The sequence below is a fragment of the Rhamphochromis sp. 'chilingali' genome (genome assembly GCF_963969265.1).
Source record: "Rhamphochromis sp. 'chilingali' genome assembly, chromosome: 5".
Taxonomy (NCBI): Eukaryota; Metazoa; Chordata; class Actinopteri; order Cichliformes; family Cichlidae; genus Rhamphochromis; species Rhamphochromis sp. 'chilingali'.
The window spans coordinates 42318101-42340957 of NC_137932.1; the positions used below are offsets into that span (position 1 = coordinate 42318101).

At 39.9% G+C, this 22857-nt stretch overlaps 2 protein-coding genes across 4 annotated transcripts; one reads left to right on the plus strand and one right to left on the minus strand.

Annotated features, from left to right (window-relative positions):
* Positions 1-724: 724 nt before the first annotated feature.
* LOC308397608 (vitellogenin-1-like) lies at positions 725-14894 on the plus strand (the record flags this gene model as incomplete). The annotated part of the gene is given in 36 exon segments (XM_080883580.1): positions 725-738; positions 1658-1683; positions 1686-1754; positions 3301-3321; positions 3437-3588; positions 3674-3925; positions 4003-4164; positions 4245-4393; positions 4467-4629; positions 4720-4877; positions 4958-5123; positions 5230-5355; positions 5450-5668; positions 5752-5969; positions 6061-6158; positions 6248-6372; positions 6443-6544; positions 6652-6771; positions 6864-7053; positions 7236-7329; positions 9072-9257; positions 9364-9484; positions 9562-9766; positions 9848-10518; positions 10711-10803; positions 10916-10996; positions 11070-11273; positions 11378-11520; positions 11600-11735; positions 11808-11931; positions 12008-12188; positions 12264-12358; positions 12485-12579; positions 12698-12863; positions 12958-13119; positions 13203-14894. Coding segments are annotated over 36 exon segments (5379 nt in total). The 3' UTR covers positions 13295-14894.
* A 7-nt stretch (positions 14895-14901) lies between these two features.
* On the minus strand, positions 14902-21239 carry LOC308396430 (afadin- and alpha-actinin-binding protein-like). Of its 3 annotated transcripts, none has more exons than XM_080881719.1 (14): positions 21142-21239; positions 19657-19771; positions 19286-19437; positions 18867-19070; positions 18564-18674; positions 18298-18433; positions 18092-18167; positions 17068-17248; positions 16715-16871; positions 16279-16415; positions 15838-16011; positions 15614-15731; positions 15265-15412; positions 14902-15160 (listed from the first exon to the last, which is right to left on the minus strand). In XM_080881719.1, the coding sequence occupies exons 2-14, from the start codon at positions 19673-19675 to the stop codon at positions 15025-15027; spliced, it is 1749 nt and encodes a 582-aa protein (XP_080737845.1). In that variant the 5' UTR covers positions 19676-19771; positions 21142-21239; the 3' UTR covers positions 14902-15024. The 3 variants fall into 3 exon arrangements, with proteins under 3 accessions (XP_080737845.1, XP_080737843.1, XP_080737844.1); XM_080881717.1 differs by having other exon boundaries at positions 15265-15415; XM_080881718.1 differs by having other exon boundaries at positions 15265-15415; positions 21138-21207.
* Between the last annotated feature and the right edge of the window lie 1618 nt (positions 21240-22857).

Below are 22857 nucleotides of genomic sequence, written 5' to 3' on the forward strand. Positions count from 1 at the left end.
AAGAAGCAGAAAGTTAGCAGCCATCCACAATCATAATCATAACCCAGACTGCTCTGGTCTTCTGATGCTCAATTTGAACTTCAACAGCTCAGACATATACATGCATTGAGCTGCTGCCGTGGGACTGATTCGATAGTTGCATTAAAGACCATTTGAACAACGGGTGAAAGATGGGATCAGCAGCCTAATTTTCCCTAGATTAGCTATGCTGATAACAAAATTATTGAAAGTGAGATCATTATAGTTATTATTATACTTAACTTCATTGATAGGATGATATTAGGATATCAGGATTGGGATGAGAAGCTTTAAGAATTAAATTAATTTTGTCATGAATTGCAAAAAAGGCATTGTTAATAAAATGAGATGGGATTTGGAAAGTGGGCTCTTGATGAGAAGCCTGAGACACAGCCATGTACTTACCATGGTTAAAATATTATGTAGTATTCAGTAATGTTACACTGTCAATTTTATAGGAAGTTAGAATATAATTCATTGATACTGCAGTTGGGAAACTTGAGCTCTGTTAATCATTCTGATCATCAATCTGTTTTACAAGTCATGTGATTAGTTTTTTTGTTTTTTGGTCTCATTTGCTAGTGACAGCTACAGAGTGGGTGGGTGGGTGGGTGGGGAGGGTGGGTGGGTGGAGAGCAAGGAATGACATCCAGCATGGGCCCTGGGACTGGATCAAGCCATTAAAAACTCAAACTGGGAATAAGGGATGAGATCTGCAAGGTGAGCAAAGGGGGTGACCCCATACTTTGCATTTATAATCAGCTGAATTTGCTCAATTTTAGTCAATTAAAAGTATGATATAGTCATCTTATTGAATCTTATAGTCTTTGGTCCTGTCTAATATTTCACAACATTTCATATTTTTTAAAGGGAACATTTAGAAGCATAAGTAAAAAAGCTAAATAAAACAACATGGAAACAAAGTAAATTTTACTTAAGCAACCGTCACATAAATCATAATATTTGGCAGAAAAATGGACAGAGTCAAAGCAACAAGCAGAAATTAAGCAAAAATAAATAAACGGTGTCAGAACATGACGGCAGATAAAAGCAGAGCAGGCAGATCTGCTAAAATGTCACAGCCTTCACAGTCTGACCACAACAAATAAAGTGAGCAAACAGCAATAGTCACGCTGCCCCTTTATCTGAACTTTGAAGCCACATTTGAATAATTTGATGGAGAGATGCCACAAATGTTACAACATTACAAAAAATAAATAAATCAGTGGCACTGTCTTGATTTGATGAGACAAATAATATTTAAGCAAACACTTGACATGTATGTAAACAACTGAAAATGTCAGTGAAACCTTATTTTTAATGAACCTTTTTGCTATTCTTATATAGCAAAAAGTCTTTTGGATAAAGGGAGATTAGTTATATGTCAGGAAAAAAAGTGAAAAGATAAACACATCGGCAAATACACTGCAACAAAATTTGATTGTTGTGAAAAAAATTCTATTTTTCAGTTTTACTTTCGACTGAAACGCAATGAAAATTTCTACACATCACGTCAGGACTTAGCCTGCCATATTTGAAGAGAACAAGGGCAGGTGACCCTGACTTTTCATTCACTGATATATGAGTGCAATGATCAAATGTCCAGGGGTTTGAATCATACCTTCGTGCAATTTGTCAGCACAAATTTCCCTTTAAAAGGCTGCTTACTCTGCAGACCAGCACCACCCTGTCAGCAATGAGAGCGCTCGTGCTCGCCCTGATTCTGGCCGTTGTGGGTGAGTGATGATGTTTGTGCAAAACTTTGCTATTTTATAAATATGTTGAAAAATAATGCTGATTTCATATTTGGAGTTTTATTGATTATGCGTTGAATGGTAATGTCAGTGTAATGTAGGGTCTTTACCCAACAATAAAAAGCACCTTGAAGCAACTGTTGTTGTGATTTGGTGAAATGTAAATAACATTTGAATTGAGTTGAATGTAGGTAAAGACAAATTATAGTTATGTACTTGTTATAAATTGGTAGTGGGTTTATGCCTCTTTTAAAAAAAGGTTTTCATTTTTAGGCATATGTAACAGAAAACATGCTGCGTGTTTGTTACATATTTGGTGCTTTATGTGAATTTTAATATATACAGACCCAGCAGTTCAACTTTTCTTGTAAGCAGGGAGCTAAAACCTAGAACTAGAAATGAAAAAGCATTTTAGTTCACTTTAATAACTAAAATCAATTCAAATGATCAAGATCAGTTTAAAATGGGTCAGTTTGTCAGCTACTGTAGACTCTACTCACAAAGAACCGCTAAGTTTTGTACAGTGTGACTTTGTAATGGGGAAAATTCTAGTTTATCCTCACATTTCGATTCAGGTGTTTAGTCACTGTAGGATTTTGTATAACCTTTTGTTTCTTAGATGAAGGGTGTGTGTGTTTCAATATGACCAGGTGTAACTGCTTAGCTATGCTTAACGATGTTTCACTATGTATCTACTGACTGTTAAGGTGTAGAAGGACAAAATTCCCAAGAAGACCAGTCCAGGTGCTTCCTGGAGCATAGGTAGTGGGAAGTCTTTCCTGCCCAGCAACAGTCGGGTGGGATGAAAAATAGTTGTAACTGAAAAGATGCAGGGTTTTGTGTGTGAGGGTATAAAAGAGACCTGTGACGCCTCAAGGACAAAGCTTTCATGACTGTAGAACTGTGATGTTTGATGTGCGTTTGCTCTCCTGCATGCAGTAAATAAAGCGGCTTGACCACAGCTGACCTTGTTGCAGACTTTATTAACAGAAAATTCCACCACAACATTCAAAGACATTCAAATTTCCATTTCCAGCAAAACTTTGCATATCATTTGGTTTAGTTGCTCATCTTTACTACTTCATTATCTGAATTAAAATAGAAGTCTTATTGTACACAATTATAATGAAATTTCAGAGCAGAGTCTTTGGAGCGAACATGCAGTAAATATAAATCATAACATATAAACACTGCTGAAAAGCATATTCAAGCCCATTCATATGTTTTGTCATTGTTTGTGGATTCAGATTCTTTTTTTGTGTGTTTTCTTTTTTTCAACAGATTTTTCTAAATCTCTTTGTGCTTTGAGTCTCTGTCTGGCTCAGTTCTGAAACATGCTTAAGAGATTTGGGGTTGAATTAGTGGTTTGTATAATCACAATGTTCGGCCTTTAACATTTACAGTGCACTGCTTTCCTTTTACCTCTGGTTTTAATTTGTAAAACAAAATGCAAACTATGTTTTCAAATGTTGTAATAGTTTCAGATTTTACTCGCTGTATTACTGATTTCTTTCTTATTTTCTTACAGCTGGTGATCTTCAACATCAAGGTAAGTTTAATACTGTGTTCATTGTGAAACAAAAACTGTAGGCCTGGTTTAGAGTTTATAGTTCATATAATTTCACAAATGAGTCATATAAATTACATTCACTGACTTCTTCCAGATCCTGTTTTTGAAGCTGGTAAAACCTACGTGTACAAGTATGAGGCGCTGCTCCTGGCGGGCCTGCTAGAGAAAGGTTCAGCGAGAGCTGGACTAAATATCAGCAGCAAAGTTAGCATCAATGCTATAGACCAGAACACATACTTCATTAAGGTAAAGATCAAAATCCTGCACAAGCTGCAGTCATTTACCTTTTACATGTATACTAATTGAATTAAACCTTACTCTTATATGAAAGCTTGAGGAACCTGAGCTCCAGGAGTATAGTGGAATTTGGCCTGAGGATCCTTTTATCCCAGCAACTGAGCTGACTTCAGCCCTCCAAGCTGAGCTCACGACTCCCATTAAGTTTGAGTATGTCAATGGTGCTGTGGGAAAAGTCTTCGCCCCTGAAACCGTCTCAACAACAGTGCTTAACATCTACAGAGGTATCCTGAATGTCTTTCAGCTCAACATCAAAAAGACACAAAATGTCTACGAGTTGCAGGAGGTTGGTGAAAGATCTTTATAAACCTGTGTGTGACAAGAAGTTGAATCTCCCTACTGAATATGTGTGCTGCTCTATAGGCTGGAACTCAGGGTGTGTGCAAGACACTTTACTCCATCACTGAGGACACAGAGGCTGAACGTGTCTATCTGAGAAAGACCAGAGATATGAACCACTGTCAAGAAAGAATAACTAAAGACATGGGGTTAGCATACACAGAGAAATGTGGAAAGTGCCAGGAGGTAGGTTTTACACATTTTATATCAGGAAACATCTGTGAAAGTGATGGGATGCATGACAAGCAACAGCTTTGTTCTTACAGGACACTAAAAACCTGAAAGGAGTTTCATCATACAGTTACATCATGAAACCACTCGATAATGGCATCCAGATCAAGGAGGCATCGGTCCATGAGCTGATCCAGTTCTCACCTTTCAGCGAGCAGCATGGAGCTGCCCATATGGAGACCAAGTATGTCCATAACAACTGTGAATACAAAAATTGATTCAAAGAACGTAAATGAACTTTTCTTTCCACATTCAAGGCAATCCTTGATGCTCCTTGAGGTTCAAACACCCCCTTATGCACCCACTACACCACCACCCCTGGCTCAGTATCCACACCGTGGAAATCTCACATATCAATTCTCCACTGAGCTTCTTCAGTTACCCATTCTGCTCCTCAATATCAGCGACATAGAGTCTCAGGTATTGTCGTAATTAAGAGATTATTGCTAAGGCATGAATTAAAAGTCTGTGCCGTGCTCGGTGATATCCTGTTTACCCCTGTGTCATTAGCTCGAGGACACTCTGAATCACCTGGTCAAACAGGCTGTAGGAAAAGTTCATGAAGATGCACCTCTGGAATTTTTGAAGTTTGTTCAACTCCTCCGTGCAGCCTCCAATGAAACTCTGGAGAACCTGTGGAGCAAACACTCAGGGAGTTCTGCCCACAGGTGATTTCACTGATTAAATGTTTAAAATATCATGTAAAGATATTTGCACAATTTGGCAAACTTCCTTTTTATTGTTTCAGAAAATGGATCATGGACGCCATTCCTGCTGTGGGAAATCCTGATGCTCTGAGATTTATCAAAGAGAAATACCTAGCAGAAACCATAACTGTGTTTGAAGCCGTTCAGGCTTTGATTACTTCGTTTCACATGGTGACAGCAACCACCGAGGCCATTGAGGTCATCGAGGTCGGTAAATCTCAACATATCTAGTGAAGTCAAGTTATTTTGTCCAGAGTAAGAAGGGACGTTTTTGCATTAACTCTGATACTCTTAACTCTGTGTGATGTTTTAGAGCCTATCAAAGGAAAGCAGCATCGCGAGAAACCCAGTTCTGCGCCAGATTGTATTCCTTGGCTACGGTACCATGATTTACAAACACTGCTATGAGAGGACTTCCTGTCCTGCTAAGCTCATACAAGTAATATAACATTGACCTTACATGCTGCCTTAGAATCACGTACACATTTACGAATGAGAGAACGGGTGATTTACTTCCTTATTTGCTCTTGCAGCCCATTCAAGACCTTCTTGCACAGGCTCTGAAAGATGGAAACACAGAGGACATCATCCTGTTTGTGAAGGCTTTGGGAAATGCTGCGCATCCTTCTAGCCTCAAGACAATCACAAAGATGCTGCCCCTACATAGTAAATTAGGTTCATCACTGCCAGTGAGAGTTCATGCTGAAGCCATGATGGCCTTGAGGAACATCGCCAAAAAGGAGCCTAAAACGGTGAATTATCAACGCAGAGATTTCCTGATCATTCTAGTTTTGCACAAAGCTCCACACTGAGTCTGCGTTCTCTCATACATTAGGTCCAGTATTTAGCCTTTCAGCTCTACGGGGACAAGACTCTTCATGCAGAGATCCGCATGCTTGCGTGCATGGTGCTCTTTGACACAAAACCTTCAATGAGTTTGGTGTCAGCTGTTGTTCATATTGTGAAGACAGATACAAATTTGCAAGTAGCAAGCTTCACCTACTCCCACATGAAGTCCCTGACTTGGAGCACCAGCGTTATTTATGCCTCAGTGTAAGAGTGCTTTCTAATCCTTCGTCACAATCGGATAAATCTCTGTGATTTGATCCATCCTGCAGTGAGCTCTTTCATGTTATCACTGCAGTGCTGCAGCATGCAAAGCTGGCCTGAGAATGTTGGGCCCAAACCTGGACAAACTGAGCTCACGTTTCAGCAAAGCCATCCATGTCGACGTCTATAACAGTGAGAATCGCCGTGCCTGGTTTAACTAACCTGGATCTTTATTTTCGATTTAATAATGTTTAACTGCATCTCATTAAACTCTCTGTTAGGTCCCTTTATGCTTGGTGCTGCTGCGACTGCTTACTACATCAATGATGCTGCCACCATCATGCCCAAATCTATTACGTCTAGGATCAAGGCTTTCTTTGCTGGAGCTGCTGCTGACATTCTGGAGGTAAAGGAAACCGAAATCAGTCCAGATATTTAATAACTAACCTGAAAGTTACTTGTCTTTTTTTTTCTAGGTGGGAGTAAGAACTGGGGGACTACAGGAGGCTTTTCTGAAAAACCCAGCAGTTTTTGATAGTGCTGACAGGGTCACCAGGATGAAACATGTCATTAAGGCTGTAAGCAACACCATAAAGTTACAAGAACGACAGGGACATCTTATCTGCTATCTGCAAAATGAAACAGAAGACTAGTGATCAGCTGGACTGCATCTCTCTCTCTACAGCTCTCTCACTGGAAGTCTGCACCCAACAGCAAACCCCTGACTTCCATCTACGTCAAGTGTTTTGGACAAGAAGTTGCCTTTGTTGACTTTGACAAAAACTGGTTTGGCAACACCTTTAATGTACGATTTAAACAAACAACCCATCAACCTAAAGATCAGTTTAATCACGATTTTGCAAGACGCAATATTTATAAAATATTCTTCCCCTGCAGCTCATCCTTGGCAATAACGATGCTGACACGTTTGGTAGAGATGTTTTCAAGGCTCTGCAGTCTGGTCCTACTTGGCGCTTTGTTAAGCCTCTGCTGGCTAATGAGGTGAGACGTATCATGCCTACTATAGCTGGTTTCCCCATGGAGCTCGGTCTGTACACTGCTGCTGTGGCTGCTGTTCATGGTCAAAGTGAGTGAATATTACTTAACGACCTAATATTTCCATCAACACCAAAACTTCTTTAAAAGTTTTGAGCATTTTTTTAAACTTCTTTCAAAGAAAGAAGAAGTTGCAAACTTCCTTTTAATAAATTAATGTGGAAATATCATAACAATGTGCAGAAAAGTAACTTTTCTGTTCTGTTTTCTTAGTCAAAGTCACGACAACTCCAGCTCTGCCAGAAGACTTTTATCTCAGATACCTTCTCAAGGCAGACATATACATTACTACCAAGGTCACGCCAAGGTGGGGCAATAGCTGTCGCTACAATAGTAAATGGCTAATACTTTATAACACAGCACATAACTAAGGGTTTAATTCTACCCCTGGAATCAAGTGGGAATTTCCAAGAATTTTACCTGAAATTATTTTACCTGAATGGTTCACACCAGCATAATGAATACTGAAATGTAAAAAGGCAAAGTTAAGCTACTTGATGGTTGGAGAACCTAAAATACAGCAGGTACCTGCAGTGTGAGATGGGGAAGCTCCCCACTGAAAATGGCTTAATTTTGTGTTTGTGCCTCAGTTTCTGTAAAATACCTGAAGTTACGCACTACTTAAAATTACTTATGCATTACTCAAAACTCTTCATGTACTATTTAAAATGACTGTGAAGGTTCTCAGTCATCCAGGTCATCGTAGTCAAAGGAGCTTGCAAAGAAAAGCGTCTGGACTTCTTTAAGTTACTTGAAGACGTTTCACCTCTCATCCGACAAGCTTCTTCAGTTCTAAGGTCAAATGGTGGAGAGTTCCCTTTTGAGATCCCTCCCCAGACGCCTTAACGCCCACTCACATCCTGGGCCATCTGACCTCAGGAATTCACATGACAAGGTGGGGCCAGGTTTCACAATGAGCTCACCCGAAACTCTGGCTGATTGTGACCCACACCCAGTTTCCCACCTTGGCTCAGGCGATTAGAGGATCATCAGGGGGTCCTTTTGTCCCTCTGTGGGGGGAAACTCCCACTAGGTTTAAATCTGGGACTCTCCACCATTTGACCTTAGAACTGAAGAAGCTTCTCGGATGAGAGGTGAAACGTCTTCAAGTAACTTAAAGAAGTCCAGACGCTTTTCTTTCCAAGCTCCTTTGACTATTTAAAATTACTTTCAGTGTAATTTGTGTCTCTTTTCTTGCAAAATAACCAAAGTTACACACTGCTTACTCACTTTTATTGCTACTTCTGTACTGTTTAAATTGCTTACAGTACAATTTGTCTTTTCCTGGAAACACAATACTTGTAACTACTTGCATACTACTTAAAGTTACTTATCCATGAATTTCCTTGTTTTCTTAAAATGAAAAAAAATTAAGGTACAATTTGTGTCTCTTTTCCTGTAAAATACTCAAAGATACGCACTACTTGAATTTTCTTAAGCAATATTTAAAGATATTAGAATAGAATAGAATAGAATAGCCATTTATTGTCATTGTACATGTACAACAAAATTGCAGATGCTCCACACTATTTGTGCCAAAATAAAATATAAATAGTGTACAGCAGGAATATATACAATCAAGAGGGATATATACAAAAATAAGGGAAAGGCGCACGTTAGAGAACAAAATAGTTGCAAACAGGTTGGAAGTAGTGCAAAGAAAAGGTCTGAATAGAGTCTGTGTGCAAGCGACCTGAGTGATGCAGGTATTTCTGTACTATTTAAAATTACTCACATTATAATTTGCATGATTTATGTCTCCATTCCTCTAAAATACCTGAAGTTACATGCAGATTAAAGGTACGTGTGCATAATGTAAAATTACTAACAGTGTAATTATTATTTTCTTGTAAAAAACTTAAATTATTACCCTTATGCAACTGAGTCTACCTCTGGGTATTTGTTGGTAAATATAATTATATTGTAATTTCAGGTGTAATATAAGGAAATTCCACTTATTTCTAGGGGAATTAACCTCTTGGGCGCCGGCTGTATTATGACGTGTTACCAACAAATGTAATATAATGTTCAACTGTCCTCCTCTTCTAGTGCGGCTGTGAACACATTTGCTGTGTTCGGGATAAACACTGCCATACTCCAGGCTGTCATGGTATCAAGAGCCAAACTCTACTCCATCGCACCTGCCAAAACTGAAGTCACATTTAACATCAATGAGGGCTACTTAAACTTCACAGCTCTTCCTGTTTCAGTGCCTGAAAACATTACCGCTGTGGAGTAAGCCATGACATCTTTAATTTATTGCATATTCTTAAACATCGCTTCTGAGATGCTTTTACCTTTGCACTGATGATTACGGTTCATCCTTGCTTCTCTTTAACAGGGTTGAGACTTTTGCTGTGGTAAGAAATCCTGTTTCGGGAGAAAGTATCACTCCTGTGATCCCTGCCAACCCAAGACAGATTCTTATATCGAATAACACTTCTTCTGATGCTGCTAATGAGGTGAATTTAAAACCGTTTTAGAGATATAAAAAAATATTGTGTCTTTTTTATGTAATTTACATACTTTCTCCTCATAGTCGAGATCCGCAGAGTTCATTTCTCAACGTCAGACAGCTGGCAGGCACATCAAATCTAAAATGGTGAAGAGTAAGAAGAAGTACTGCGCTCAGACTGTTAACGCTGGACTCAAGGCCTGTCTCAAGATTGCCACTGCTCACACGGGGGATGCTGCAGTGTATAAACTGGCTGGAAAGCACTCTGCTGTTTTTTCTGTCATACCAAGTAAGAACTTAGAAAAGTGCTTTTTCTAGTGACACAGTGCAGAAATTAGCTGCTAACCGCATTAACTGATGATGCTTTCAGTCGAAGGTGAAGCTGCTGAGAGACTGGAATTAGAGGTTCAACTTGGAAGTAAGGCTGCACAGAAGATCATCAAACACATCACCCTTAGAGAAGAAGAAATCCCCGAGGAAACACCAGTCTTAATGAAGCTCCACAAAATCCTGGCCTCTACCCAGAAGAATAGCACCATGTCCTCCTCCTCGTCGTCCTCCAGTTCCAGGAGCTCTCGCCTTCCTGGCAGCTCCTCTTCCTCTAACTCCAGCTCTTCATCCCATTCTAGCAGGAAGACCATTGATGCAACTGCTCAACAAGTCCAGTTGGTGAAAAGACGTTACAGCAGCAGCAGTAGTAGTAGTAGCAGTAGTAGTAGAAGTAGTAGTAGCAGGAGTAGCAGCAGCAGTAGCAGCAGCAGTAGCAGTAGTAGTAGAAGCAGCAGAAGCATAAGTAGTAGCAGCAGAAGCAGCAGTAGTAGCAGCAGCAGTAGTAGTAGTAGTAGCAGTAGTAGAAGCAGCAGTATCAGTAGTAGTAGAAGCAGCAGCATAAGTAGAAGCAGCAGCAGCACAAGCAAAAGAAGCAGCAGCTTCAGCTTCTCCACCTCTGTCGGTACTTCCAAGTCCAGCTTTGCATCAAGCTTTGCGTCGCTCTTCAGTCTTAGTTCAAGCTCTTCTCACTACAGTGTGCACCACAGAAAGGTAAACATGCTGTATTATATTCAGACAAAGAGCCGCTTGAGCTGTCACTACTACTGTTTGAATATTTATATTGTATAAGTCAGCATTTTATTAATATTCTGTTTTCTATCTATAGTTTTAATTGATTTGAAATCTCATAGTTATCTGAGTATATATGGCCACTGTGGTTGCTGACAAAATGTTTCTTCATAGCAACCTGCGAGTCATCGCCACAAATCGAAGGAGAATCACAAAGAGAAACACAAAGAGAAGCACAAGAAAAACCACAAGGGTCACAAGACTCCAGTGAGAACCCATTTACACCATGTTTGAAGTATGACAATACTGCACATTGTACAGTTTGCACAGGTGGTAACTTGTGTTGTCTTTTGCGTGGCACTATATGGCATTCTTGTAGCATCACACCTCTAAAGCCACATCATCAGAGGTTTTCAGAAGCAGAAGCAGTGGCTCAAGCTTGGACGCTATCCAACATAAGGTCAAATCCCGTCAAATCTTCTTTCCGGCGAGGGATTTTATGGATGTACTCACATGAATAGTTGTCCCCACAGAAGCGGTTCCTTGACAGTCAAGCTGCCGTGTTTGGCATGATCTTCCGTGCTGTTAAAGCTGACAAGAAGAAGCAGGGATACCAGTTCATTGCTTACATGGACAAAACCACCAGCAGACTTCAGATCATTCTAGATGACATTGTTCCTGATAACAACTGGAGGCTCTGTGCTGATGGAGCCGTGTTGAGCATGCACAAAGTCAAAGTGAGACACTGTCCGCCTTATTTTTGGATGTTGAACTAAGCATAGCACGAAAAAAACGAACCTAAACCTTTCTGCCATTTGTCATTTCGATTTGTTCTTTCTAGGCTAAAATGAACTGGGGAGCAGAATGCAACCAACATGACACCGCGATTACAGCGGAAACTGGTCTTGTCGGTCGAAACCCTGCAGCTCGGTTGAAGGTGGACTGGAATCGGTTACCGTCTGATCTCAAGCATTGTGCAAAGACGTATGAAACTTCACAGACACTGTCACGCATGTCATACAGACAATATGAAACCATCTGATATCTGTAAATTCCTTTGCAGGATGTATAAGTACATTTCTGCTCACATGCCAGCCGGCTTGATTCAGGAAAAGGACAGAAACAGCGACAAGCAGCTCTCGCTTACTGTGGCTGTAGTATCTGACAAGATCATCGACCTGATTTGGAAAACACCGAGAGTACGAACAGCAAAGTTGTTGTTTCAAAATCATATGTTTTGATTTTTCTCACAATAATTATTCTGTTTACAGAGCACTGTTCATAAGCGGGCTTTGCATCTTCCCATCACTCTGCCAAGTAACGAGATCAAAGATCTTACTCCCTTCGGTGACGTCTCTGGAAAGGTCAAGCACTTGTTAGCTGCGGCTGGCGCAGGTAATGGCTCGTGCCTGTCATTTAAACGTGGACAGGCTGTGTCCTTTTCTGACACATCATTTTTTCCCCTCCTCAGTTGAATGTAGCTTCACCGGCAATACACTGACCACATTCAACAACGAGAAATTAAAGAACGAGATGCCCTCAAACTGCTATCAGGTTCTGGCACAGGACGGCACAGACGAGCTGAAATTCATCGTTCTACTGAGGAAGGATCGCACTGAACACAAGCAGATCAGTGTGAAAATTGCTCACATGTAAGATTTCATTAAAAACACGAAAGAAACTCTGGTTTTTGACAAAACTGAGTCTTTTTATTTCTTCTCGTGCAGAGACATTGACCTCTATCAGAGGAGAACCAGTGTGACTGTGGATGTGAACGGGCTGGAAATACTCACGAGCAAGCTGCCCTATCATTATCCCCGAGGTTTCTATGCAGTCTAAAACCTTTGAATCGGATTTTGCAAACTACCATCAAACCTACGATCAAATTTTATCCCAGATCTTTGTGTTGAAAAAACGAGAGTAATCATGGAACCTTTTTGTCTTACAGCTGACATCCAGATCAAACAAAGTGGCGAAGGCATCTCTGTGTATGCAGCTAGCTTTGGTCTTCATGAAGTCTACTTTGACAAGAAGTCATGGAAGGTAAAAGCAAAACTGATAACTTTGGTTATGAGCTTAAAAGGAAAAACGAAAAAGACCAAGCGAGATGGAAATTCAGTTAAAATTGACGTCTGATTAATCACGTGATCCTACGATGCAGATTAAAGTTGTGGACTGGATGAAGGGGAAGACTTGTGGGCTCTGCGGAAAGGCTGACGGGGAGACCATGCAGGAGTATCGCACACCCACTGGATGGATAGCCACGACAGCAGTGAGCTTTGCTCATTCTTGGATTCTGCCAGCTGAGAACTGCAGAGACGCCACTGGTAAGACAAAGATATCTGATGTAATCATGGCAAGTCTTCTAAAGAATAATATACTGAATCTATCAGGAACCCTAAAATCCCTGCTGTGTTACAGAGTGCCGTATGAGGCATGAATCGGTGCAGCTGGAGAAGCAGGGAAACATGCAAGCTCAGAACTCCAAGTGCTACTCTGTCGACCCTGTACTGCGCTGCATGCCTGGGTGCTTCCCTGTGCGCACCACCAGCGTCACTGTTGGCTTCCACTGCCTTCCAGCTGGTGAGTCTACAAAGATTAAAAATGCAACATCGTGGAGAAAAACACGGAGTTTCTAATTATTTTTGCTCCCTTCACGTCCGCAGGTTCCAGCCCCTCCAGCGTGTATAAGAGCGTGGACCTGATGGAAACTACGGAGAGTCACCTCGCCTGCACCTGCACAGCTCAGTGTGCTTAACAACAGCACTGTCAGTCTCAGACATTACATGTATGTTTTGAATGTTATTTTAAATAAAGTGAATCTCCAGATAAACTTACTGAGCTAAAAATGAACTCTGGCGAATTTCAAAAGGAAAATCTGTACCGAATAAGACTGTTTATTACATTTATTGTAACACAGAGACAATAGAAATGAGATCATCTGTGAAATAAAGTGTGAAGCTGAACGCACCCATATAAATTCAGTAATTGCCAGTTTTCCTTCTGGCTTAAATAAGTGATCCATATTCTCCATCCACTTCCCTGCTTTCTGTGATATCATCCACATAAATGCTTCCCTTATACAGTGTGGTGACTGCAATTAATTTGCACATGCCAGATGACAAGTGTTGTGTAATTCTCCAAATTTTGGTATCGATCCAAACACTGATAGTGGGACTACTAACATATAAAGGCAGCTTATGTAGAGAAGAGCAGTGCGTTATCATTTATTAGATACATCACAATCATTTTGCAAATTCTGAACGCCTTTTAAAGACTTCTACTGTGATTTTTACTTTGCACAATAATTACTTAAGCCACTAAAACACACCTTTCAGCTTTTTGTGTAATTTGAAAGATTTTTTTGGACATGGAATGTAAATATGCCTGTTTCCAAAGAGCTTTGGGTCAACTTCTGTTGTTTAAATGTGCTTTAGGCTATGAATGAAATTGAACTTAAGAGGATAGAAACAAAGTATTGATCTGATACCAATACCAGCATTGGTGTCGAAACTATTTGGATCAATCCGTCCACCTCTACTGTTGACTTCGAATGAACTAGTGATTCAGAAACACACACATAGTGATGTCCTAAAGTCAACAGAAGTTTTGTATGCACTCAGTTTGTGCAAAGGAAGAACATTGAAACACACATTAATGAATGATGCCGTGTTTAGTATACAAAACCAAGTGTATTCTATTCATATAGATAAAGTATTTTATTTTACCTCTTAATAAACACACCCATTGAATGGCTATAATTATTGGTGCCATGGTATTCTTCTTATAGTGCATTTTGTTTTCCAGTCTCAGTCCACCACAGAGGAATGGGAACCAGGAGAGGCAGTGATGATTAAAAAAAAATCAGTGATTACTTCCCCGATAGAAGTCAAAACTATAATGAGCGTGAACATGAACATGTCATTTAACATTTGAGAGGAAAATAACGGCCACCTGTCAACACAAAGCTCCTAAAAGAAAAGTGACATTAAAGAAACAAATTGTTTCATGACAAATCATATTAACGTCACAGTGGACTAAAGTCACTATCTCCTACATAATATGTAAATTGTGCAAGATGTTACATTCTTCCTATTCAAAGCAGCAGATAAACTACCTGTTACAAACCTAACAGCAACATTTACTGGAAAAATGAGCTGTCACTCAGTCACATTCTCAGTGTTGTAAACAGAGCCGGCATACTTGATTTGATTTACCCAGTCACATATTGTCACATATTGCATCAGCAGCATCTAAATGTAAGATATGCCAATTTATGATTTACAGTACCATAAATAAGTAAACTAACTACATACTATATGCAGTACATTAATACAGATCCAGCAAACCAGAACGTCACTCTTTCCTTCTTAAGCTGTTTAATCATTTTACAGTCCATCTGTGGGCCTTTGGCATCCACCCATCAGACGCATCAGACATAAACACTGGACATGATACGTCTGATTCAAGTGAACGGAGTTTTTGGCTTCAGATGGAGCTGTTCTTCTCCTGTGAGAGTGTGTGGTCCTCGCTGTACTCCCACTGTTGGTGCTGGACGAAAACATCTCCACAAAACGTGTCCGATTCCTCCACATGTTCCCCGTTTGTCTTTGGTTGCACTGAGCTGCAATCACATTGAGGGGAAAACTTCAAATTAAGTTCATGCAGGTACATTATGCCATGCTTATTACTAATTCAGAAACTGTGGTACACATAAAGCAACCACACCTGTTTTCTGGGATAAAGCAAAGCGTGCGACACAGGTCAGTGGTGGAAGCCGACGCGAGCGCGACACACCTGGGTGTGGGGGAGGCTGTGTCTGAAGGACATTTGATGAGCTTTTCTGGAGCCACCGTCGCAGCCGCCTCTGTTTCAGCTGCTGGGGAAAAAAGAGGCTGATTTAATGACTGCTGGAATTGATGGAAATTACTCATCACTTAAAAAGAAACTTAGTCATAAGTCTATTTGGATATATTTTCCTTTTTTCAACTGCTGTCAATACGTAACATTTTCAAACCATCTAAAGCAACTGCTGCTCTTCATTTTAGGGAAACTGATAGAAAACTGAGAGACTCACATATCAAAAAGGCACTTTTAGATTTTAACAATGGGGTTTTCTTTGAGTCTGCAAATGGACTCAAGTTTAAAAACTGGTGTTTGAGCCATGTTGCCCGATCCTCCTCAAAGGCCTTCCTCTGCAAAATGAACCCAAAAAAAGGTTTTAAAAACAGTTCAAGCATCTTACCTGTCATATGCACACAACTTTGCACAAGATGTAAACTAATATTTGTTTTTAATCACCTCGTGGCTCAGTCTGATGGCTGCCTCTGTAAAGTTCTTCCTCTCCCTCTCAAAGATCTTCCTCTGCTCCTCCAGAGTCTTCCACTCGTCCCCGAGGCGCTCCTTCTCTTGAAGCATGTAGCAATTGCTTAGCAGGGATGCGGTTTCCTCATCACATGCAGAGCTTACCTGATGCTATAGGAAAGAAAGGAACGTGGATGAATTAATCAACAATTTATTGATTATTTATAAAACAAAATGAGTTTCAACCAAAACACAAACAACAGTAAGTCAGGTGTTCATTCCAGAGTAACGTGAGAAGTAGCAGACATCTCTGATCCTGTTTTTGGTAAATGTATTTTCCTTTCACTCAACACCGATAAATATTAAAGACACTTTCTCTCTGTGTGTGCAAATTTCAGCTTTTAAATCCACACAACCTCAGGGCTAATTCACCCGTACCTGCAGGAGCTGCTGCTGTGTTTGAATAAAGTCTTTGCACTGCTGGATCTCCAGCTTTAGTCTGTCCATCTCTTCCTCCTGAGTCTCTTGTGGAACAGCATCAGTGTTTTTGCTTTCCACCATCTGAACCAAGGATGCTAAGCAAAAAGCCCAAATAAACATGTCTTATAAATACTGAATTCAACAAGAAGGAACAGTAAGTAAACATCAAACACAAAGTGACAGAGCCGCTGTATATAAAATATTCAAACCATTCATTATCTTTTGCTTCCAATCAGCTCATAACATTTCTTGATTTTAACAGACAAAAAAACATAACAGGTCCATGTGTGAATACTGACTTTTAATTCTTTGAGCAATCACAGCAGAGGCTTCAGTTAATAATTTAAACAATTATTTGAATTAGTGAGGAATCGTTGATGTCACAGTATTTTACCCTGGCTGTCCAGTCTTTCCACGTGGCTCTTAAGTCTCCTCCACTGGAGACGAATACTGTTGGTCAGTTTCTCCCGGGCATGAAAGCAATAAAGCTCTACACTTTCCTTACTGGAATCGAACACCTCTTCCTCTTCCTCTTCCTCCTCCGATGTGGCCTGGAGTGAATAAATCAATCAAACATTTTCCAGTCTCCTGGTAGCACATCTAACAAACATTTTTGAACGACTAAGTGAAACAAAGAAGGAGGCTGATTGTTTAAAATTGCGAGGAAATGTCATCAGCGGCTTTAAAATGTGACGGAAGAGTCGCAAAAGAAAAATACAAAGTATACAAAAGGTGATCAAACACTACCTGTACGCCACTGTGTTCAGGTTTGTCGCTTTTCGCAGCTGGTTTTCTTGAACTTAGAATGGACACCATGTCTTTTTTTATCTGCTGCAACACTTTCCTCAGCTCTGCATTTTCCAGCACGAGCTCTCTGTGGCGAGCGTCATAGTCGCTCAGCAGAGTCTTATACATTTCCCCTTCATGCCTTATGAAGAGAAACACAGGTCTCTTATCAGTTAGACAGTTGCGCTCAATTTAAGAGGAAACATCCAAGATTAGTGCCAGCCATGTTTGAGGTTCATGCTGCCAAAAATGTTCATTAGAGTGACCTAGAAAACTGACAAAGGCACTAATCTGCTTCTTGTTTGAGGCTCCAAAGTATAGCGACTAACATAGAGGAGTGTCTCTGATCCAAAAAAGGTTCACCTATGTATCTAGGGTTCTCAGAGTGCCACTGGCCACCCTTACTAAGAGTTTATGCAAGCAACAAAGAAGATTGAGCAGAGGGGTCATTTCTCTAATGCCAACTTTCCACTCTCCAGTCATCTTAGTCACACAGGTCTAGACACCAGTGTCTCTAGGCGAGTGGTTATTGGAGGTTGCTGGTCAATAGGTGAACATAATCACAAAGAGGTATGCAGTGATGCACCAAAGACCACCTTATGATTAATTTGGTCACTAGCAGATAGCCGCGGTTACTGTAGCTGTCAGGCTGTCTGCAAACACTTGCCAACTACTCACCGAGTGCTAGTTAAACTGTGGAAGGTGCAACACAAACTGGAAACTGAGAATTTTGGCACTCGGAGTAAAGGTTGTGCCTCAACACTGCAACCAGTAAATTTTAAAAAATTGCAACTATTCAAGAATTAGTTGGAGAATATGCATTTTGCCCAGTCTCTAGGATCATGTGACTAAGGCAGTATCAGACTGAACCTCTATAACTTTGACACATACAATCAATCTTCACACTAACAGTTAAATGTTAGTAATTTAACTTGATTCTTTGCAGTCAAAACCCAGATTTGACATATAAAAGAAGTGAACTTACTTTGCTTCTGTCTTTTCAGTTTTCCAAAGGCTTCTCTTCCCATCAGCTCTCCCAATGTTGTTTAATACATCAATGGCTGAAGAGCCCGGAGAACAAATGTGGGAAAATAAGAAATTCTGAGACTTGAAAGGAAAGAAGTTTCACCTCTCACACACAAGACATTGAATTAACTATTGATGCAACGAATGATGTAAAGAGGATTTTACCCTGTTTCTTCTCCTTTTTGTCAACCAGCAGCTGATTCAGTCGTTCCTTCAGTTTGTTAAATTCTCTTTCCTTCCTTTTCATCTCGTGATTGTACTGGCTGGCCCGGCTTGCAATAATGTTCTGAAGCTTTTGAACCTAGGGGATTGTGAATAAAAGAAACTGTGACTTCTAATAAAATTGGCGCCCTTTCTCCTGAAACCCAAATACCAGACCATGAAAGCCAGATTGGTCTCACACTGTCTGTGGCAGCACTTAATAAAAATACCTCTTCTTTTTCATTCTTCAGACAGCTCTGCAAACTTTTTGCTTTCAGCTGCAGCTGCCGTTCTCTCTCAAGAAGTCCCGTGTTTTCTCTTTTAGAGAGTTCGAGCTGCTCCTAAAAAATAATACAATGGGCAGGAACTCAGTAAAAGACCAGAAGTGTTTTGGAGAGCTTAACAAAAGGATGCACATCACAATGTTTTTTCAGAAATAAAAGGAAGAAACAAAACTCTAATGCCAATTCACCAACAGCACGTTGCTTTACTACAGATAATGCTACCTGTGTTTTTCAGGTGAGCTAGTGTACCTTCAGATGAGTGATGGTGAGCTGCAGGTGATCGATACTGCTGCTAGATTTAAGCTGCTCCACTTCCATGCTTTCAAGGGTTCTGAGGCCCCGGCGCTGCAGCTGAATCAGGTCATACATGCAATTTAGCACAGCCACAATATTCAGCTCTGAGCTGTTGCCCGACTCTGTCCAAACTGGTGGGAGGCCAAGAGAAGATATTTCCTTTAAAGGCAGAGCAAAGGGAAAAGTGTGAAGGAGGACTGACACAAATTCTCTCTGTCTTGTGTCCCTGAAAACATTCATTCAAATAAAGATTTTCTTTAAAGGCTAATTTGTTTTAGCAGTACAAGACAAACCCAGGAGACTGCAGTCATGTACACGTTTCAATAGGGCACCTAACATCAGTAACAGCTGTGGTAATGTGCAAGGCTACCAACCTGATTGATGTGTGACAGACATTGTTGCACATTGTGCTCTGTGCAGAAGGTACTGAGCATGTAGGAGTTTCTGTGCAGCAGCAGTGATGATTGGCTAAACTGTCTCAAGGGGGATGCTCCATATTCAACAGAGCTGCTGCGACCGTCCTTGACTTGTGGAGAAAGAAAGAAGCCTGTTAAGTATTGTACATTACTCTACGCTGATTCAGTGTCTAACAATACATTTACTAGGTGTCACTAAAAATGGCTTTTATCAATCATATTTATCAATTAAGTGTTCTTTACTGCAAAGCCGAGGTCGACATTCAGAACTGAAGGTACAACACTGCACTGATATATATTCAGTGGCCTTTAAAGACGTCAAAACTCACCCAGGGAGGACTCTGGCATGTTTGCAGTGCAGACCTCAGGCTTTGTCTCTGGATCATCTACTGCATTTGCAGGACAGGCAACGTTTGCCACGGGATCCACCTACGCAGCCTGCTCCTGAAATAGACGATCAGATTAACAGCAGCGATTCAACTCGTCTGGATTACAAGGATTTGGGAGGCAGTGGTGAGAGATGGAGGCATGAAGCTAGAGAGCACGGTCTGAGGATAAGTGATTTATTCACTTATCAGTGGCAACAAGCTACACAGAAAACATCCAGCGCACTCGCAGTTACCCCACAGTGTGTTTATTTAAAACGTTTAGCTTCAAATCTAACAATGTAGCTTTTGTTATCAAACCATTGTCAGTGCAGGCTGAGTATCTAACAGGTTACGGTTTGGGACACAAGAGATCCTCTCATCACAATGTGCTTATCAGCTGATTAGACTAATCCCAGACAGACATGCTTGTTTGTCTGCAGGCATTCACGTTCAAAAACATGAATGAAAAAAATTATGTGAGGAAAGTATTTCCTTCTAACAAAATAAACAGTGTGCACTGACACTACTTCAAACATACAACATCCTTTTACAGCGCTTCACAAGACATCAGCTACTGTACCAGAGTGAGACCTAAAAATATTTCTCTTACTCAGACATTTTTCCCTCTTATCACCATCTGTTATGAGAAGTGTGACTTTTAGGGGACCTACCTTTGGTTTCAGTGATACTTAATCAGTCTGCAGAAACAGATGGCAAGCCTTCAGCCACAAAGCCTGAGGAGCATGGGCCCGGCTTATATAGACTACTCAACAAGTACTAACCTTTAGCTCATTAGGTCACCATTCACAAACTGAGTCCTGACAGAATGTGTTTACAGTGTAATGGTGAAATAACATAAAATAGTCACTGAAATTTTAGACCGGAGAACTTGATGGGATCACAGCAGAAACTAAACTAAGCCGCACTGTTTATGTTTACCGGGTGGAAGCTAAAGCTCTCTGTAGTAAATCTTTCCTTCATATAATAGTATAATATAATATGATATAATTAAAAGTTCAGCTACATCCCTTTACAAAATTGGCAGCTATATTAAATTAAAAACATCTCTAAAATTATTTAAATTGGAAATGAAGATTATTGGCCGTTTGAATGAAGGATTTATTACACCATAACTGCGCAGTCGGTGTTCCTAATTATTGGAAACTCAAAAATCCCAGGTAAGTAAAGTGTCCAGTCACGCATTATTTTAGCTAACGTTAAGGTTTGCCGATGAAATTAAATAAATAAATAAAGCATAATAAAGCAAATGTTATTCGGGTTTCTCACCAGCCGTCAGCGCTAAACTAACGTTGTCCACGGAGCGCTACCACCGCAGAACAGCGAAAACAGAAGCCGGAGGGCTACCACAGCCGGACGAACAAGTTAGGTAGCCTCGACAGTTGGTGTTTTAAATGTTTACATCATGAGGAAACAAAACTCACTTGCCTTACGATACAATTTGACACGTATCTCTCCAATGCAGCTCGCACCGGACCGTCTCCTTAAGCCCCGTCGTTCCTAATGACAGTGTACGCCACCGCAAGCACTCCAAGCATAGCGCTAATTGGCCCACTCGTTGTCTAGCAACCAAACATGGCTTATTGTGATTGGCTCTTGGCGTTTTATCTGCTTCAACAGCAAGTGTTTATTTTATTTATTACACTTATTATAATACACAATGTTAGTGATATATATATATATATATATATATATATATATATATATATATATATATATATATATATATATATATATATATATTTTCGTGAATAGTGGGATTATTCTGTAATCAGATGCATTCACCATCGTACGAACAAAATTATCATATCACATTAACTTTAATGTCTATAGGAAAAGTAGAATTAATACTCCAAATTGTAGTTACAATGATCAAAACGACAAAACAGACATTCTTATATTACAAAAGCAATGTTTGGGTCAGACACTATTTTTGTAATATACCCAATCCTGATTAAGTGTTAATCCTGATTAATAACTAAATAATGATATATATGTTCATCCTATTGCCCTATCTGCATATTTGTTCTCTAAACAGCCTGCAAGGACACAGCCTTTTCACGCACTGGTTTTCTGTAGTTTTAGGAAGCAATCAGTCACTCATTGAAGTTGGGACCTAACTAAAATGCTTTTTAGTTAACTATAGTAACCTGGTGAAAAAGGCAGTTTTGTTAACTAAACTAAAACGTAAAAAAGGCTTTTAAAAATAAAAGAAAATATAAAGAAAATATCTTTAGTTTTAGTACTTGTTGGTTTGGTCACCGTGTTATTACAACTAATAATGCCCAATGAGGCATTGATGCACATGTTTATTGAGACTTTGGATGTCTACAAGTCTGTGAGTCAACTGCTTTCAAAAAGTTCTGTGTTTTTATTATAACACCTGTACTGATTTTCATAAATCTGACATAAGCCCTCTAGACAAAAATAAAAGCTAATCATTTAAAAAATAATAATCAGATTTTTTTAACACAGAAACTAATTTAAAAAAAAGTCAAAATGTCAAAAAAAAAAAATAAATAAAAATTATTGGAGAATACAAAACTATCACAACTCTTACTTCACATTAACTTTCAAATAGAAGATTCATGCACAACCTTTTCCCTGTTGTATTGAAAGAAAGAAAATGAGAGTGGCTGAATGAGAGAAGAGAGTCATATTGCAGAGTGTCTCCCCTTTGAATTTTAAATAAAGCCATTAGGATCTGATGGCAGAGAGTAGCAGCTGAGGCTCCATCTGAGTAAGACATCAATGTCAGCTCTTCAGCCCTGTCCCCCGGGACCGAGATGTTAACCACTCCCCGGTAATCATACTGCCACCACCCACATAAAAAGAGGTTTTAGGTTACCATGTGAAAAGAAGCCAGAAATGTACAAGATAATGGGAAATGAGTACAAATATCTGTTACACGCATTTATATTTGGAGTGAAGTTTCCCTGGCTTTATAAATGTGTTTTCTGGTCAGTTTCAAATATGAGAGAGGCTTATCTGTTCTTAGCATCCATTTACCTTCAAAATACACAAAAAAAACAAATGTCATGGTATGCAAGAAATACCACCATAATTAGGTTTAACTTGGGTGGGTTTAGGGATCCTCTTTGTTCATTGAGATGCCACAAAAGATCCAATCACTGCAGCAACGAC

Bases quoted from the DNA above. Each gene is read 5' to 3' on its own strand.
- LOC308396430 (XM_080881717.1), bottom strand. The intron at 17,249-18,091 runs GTAAGTTCACTT...TCTCTTCATAAG, and splicing joins ACTGAAAAGACAGAAGCAAA to GCATGAAGGGGAAATGTATA. The intron at 15,416-15,613 runs GTGAGTCTCTCA...TTTTTTCCCCAG, and splicing joins TAAAAGTGCCTTTTTGATAT to CAGCTGAAACAGAGGCGGCT.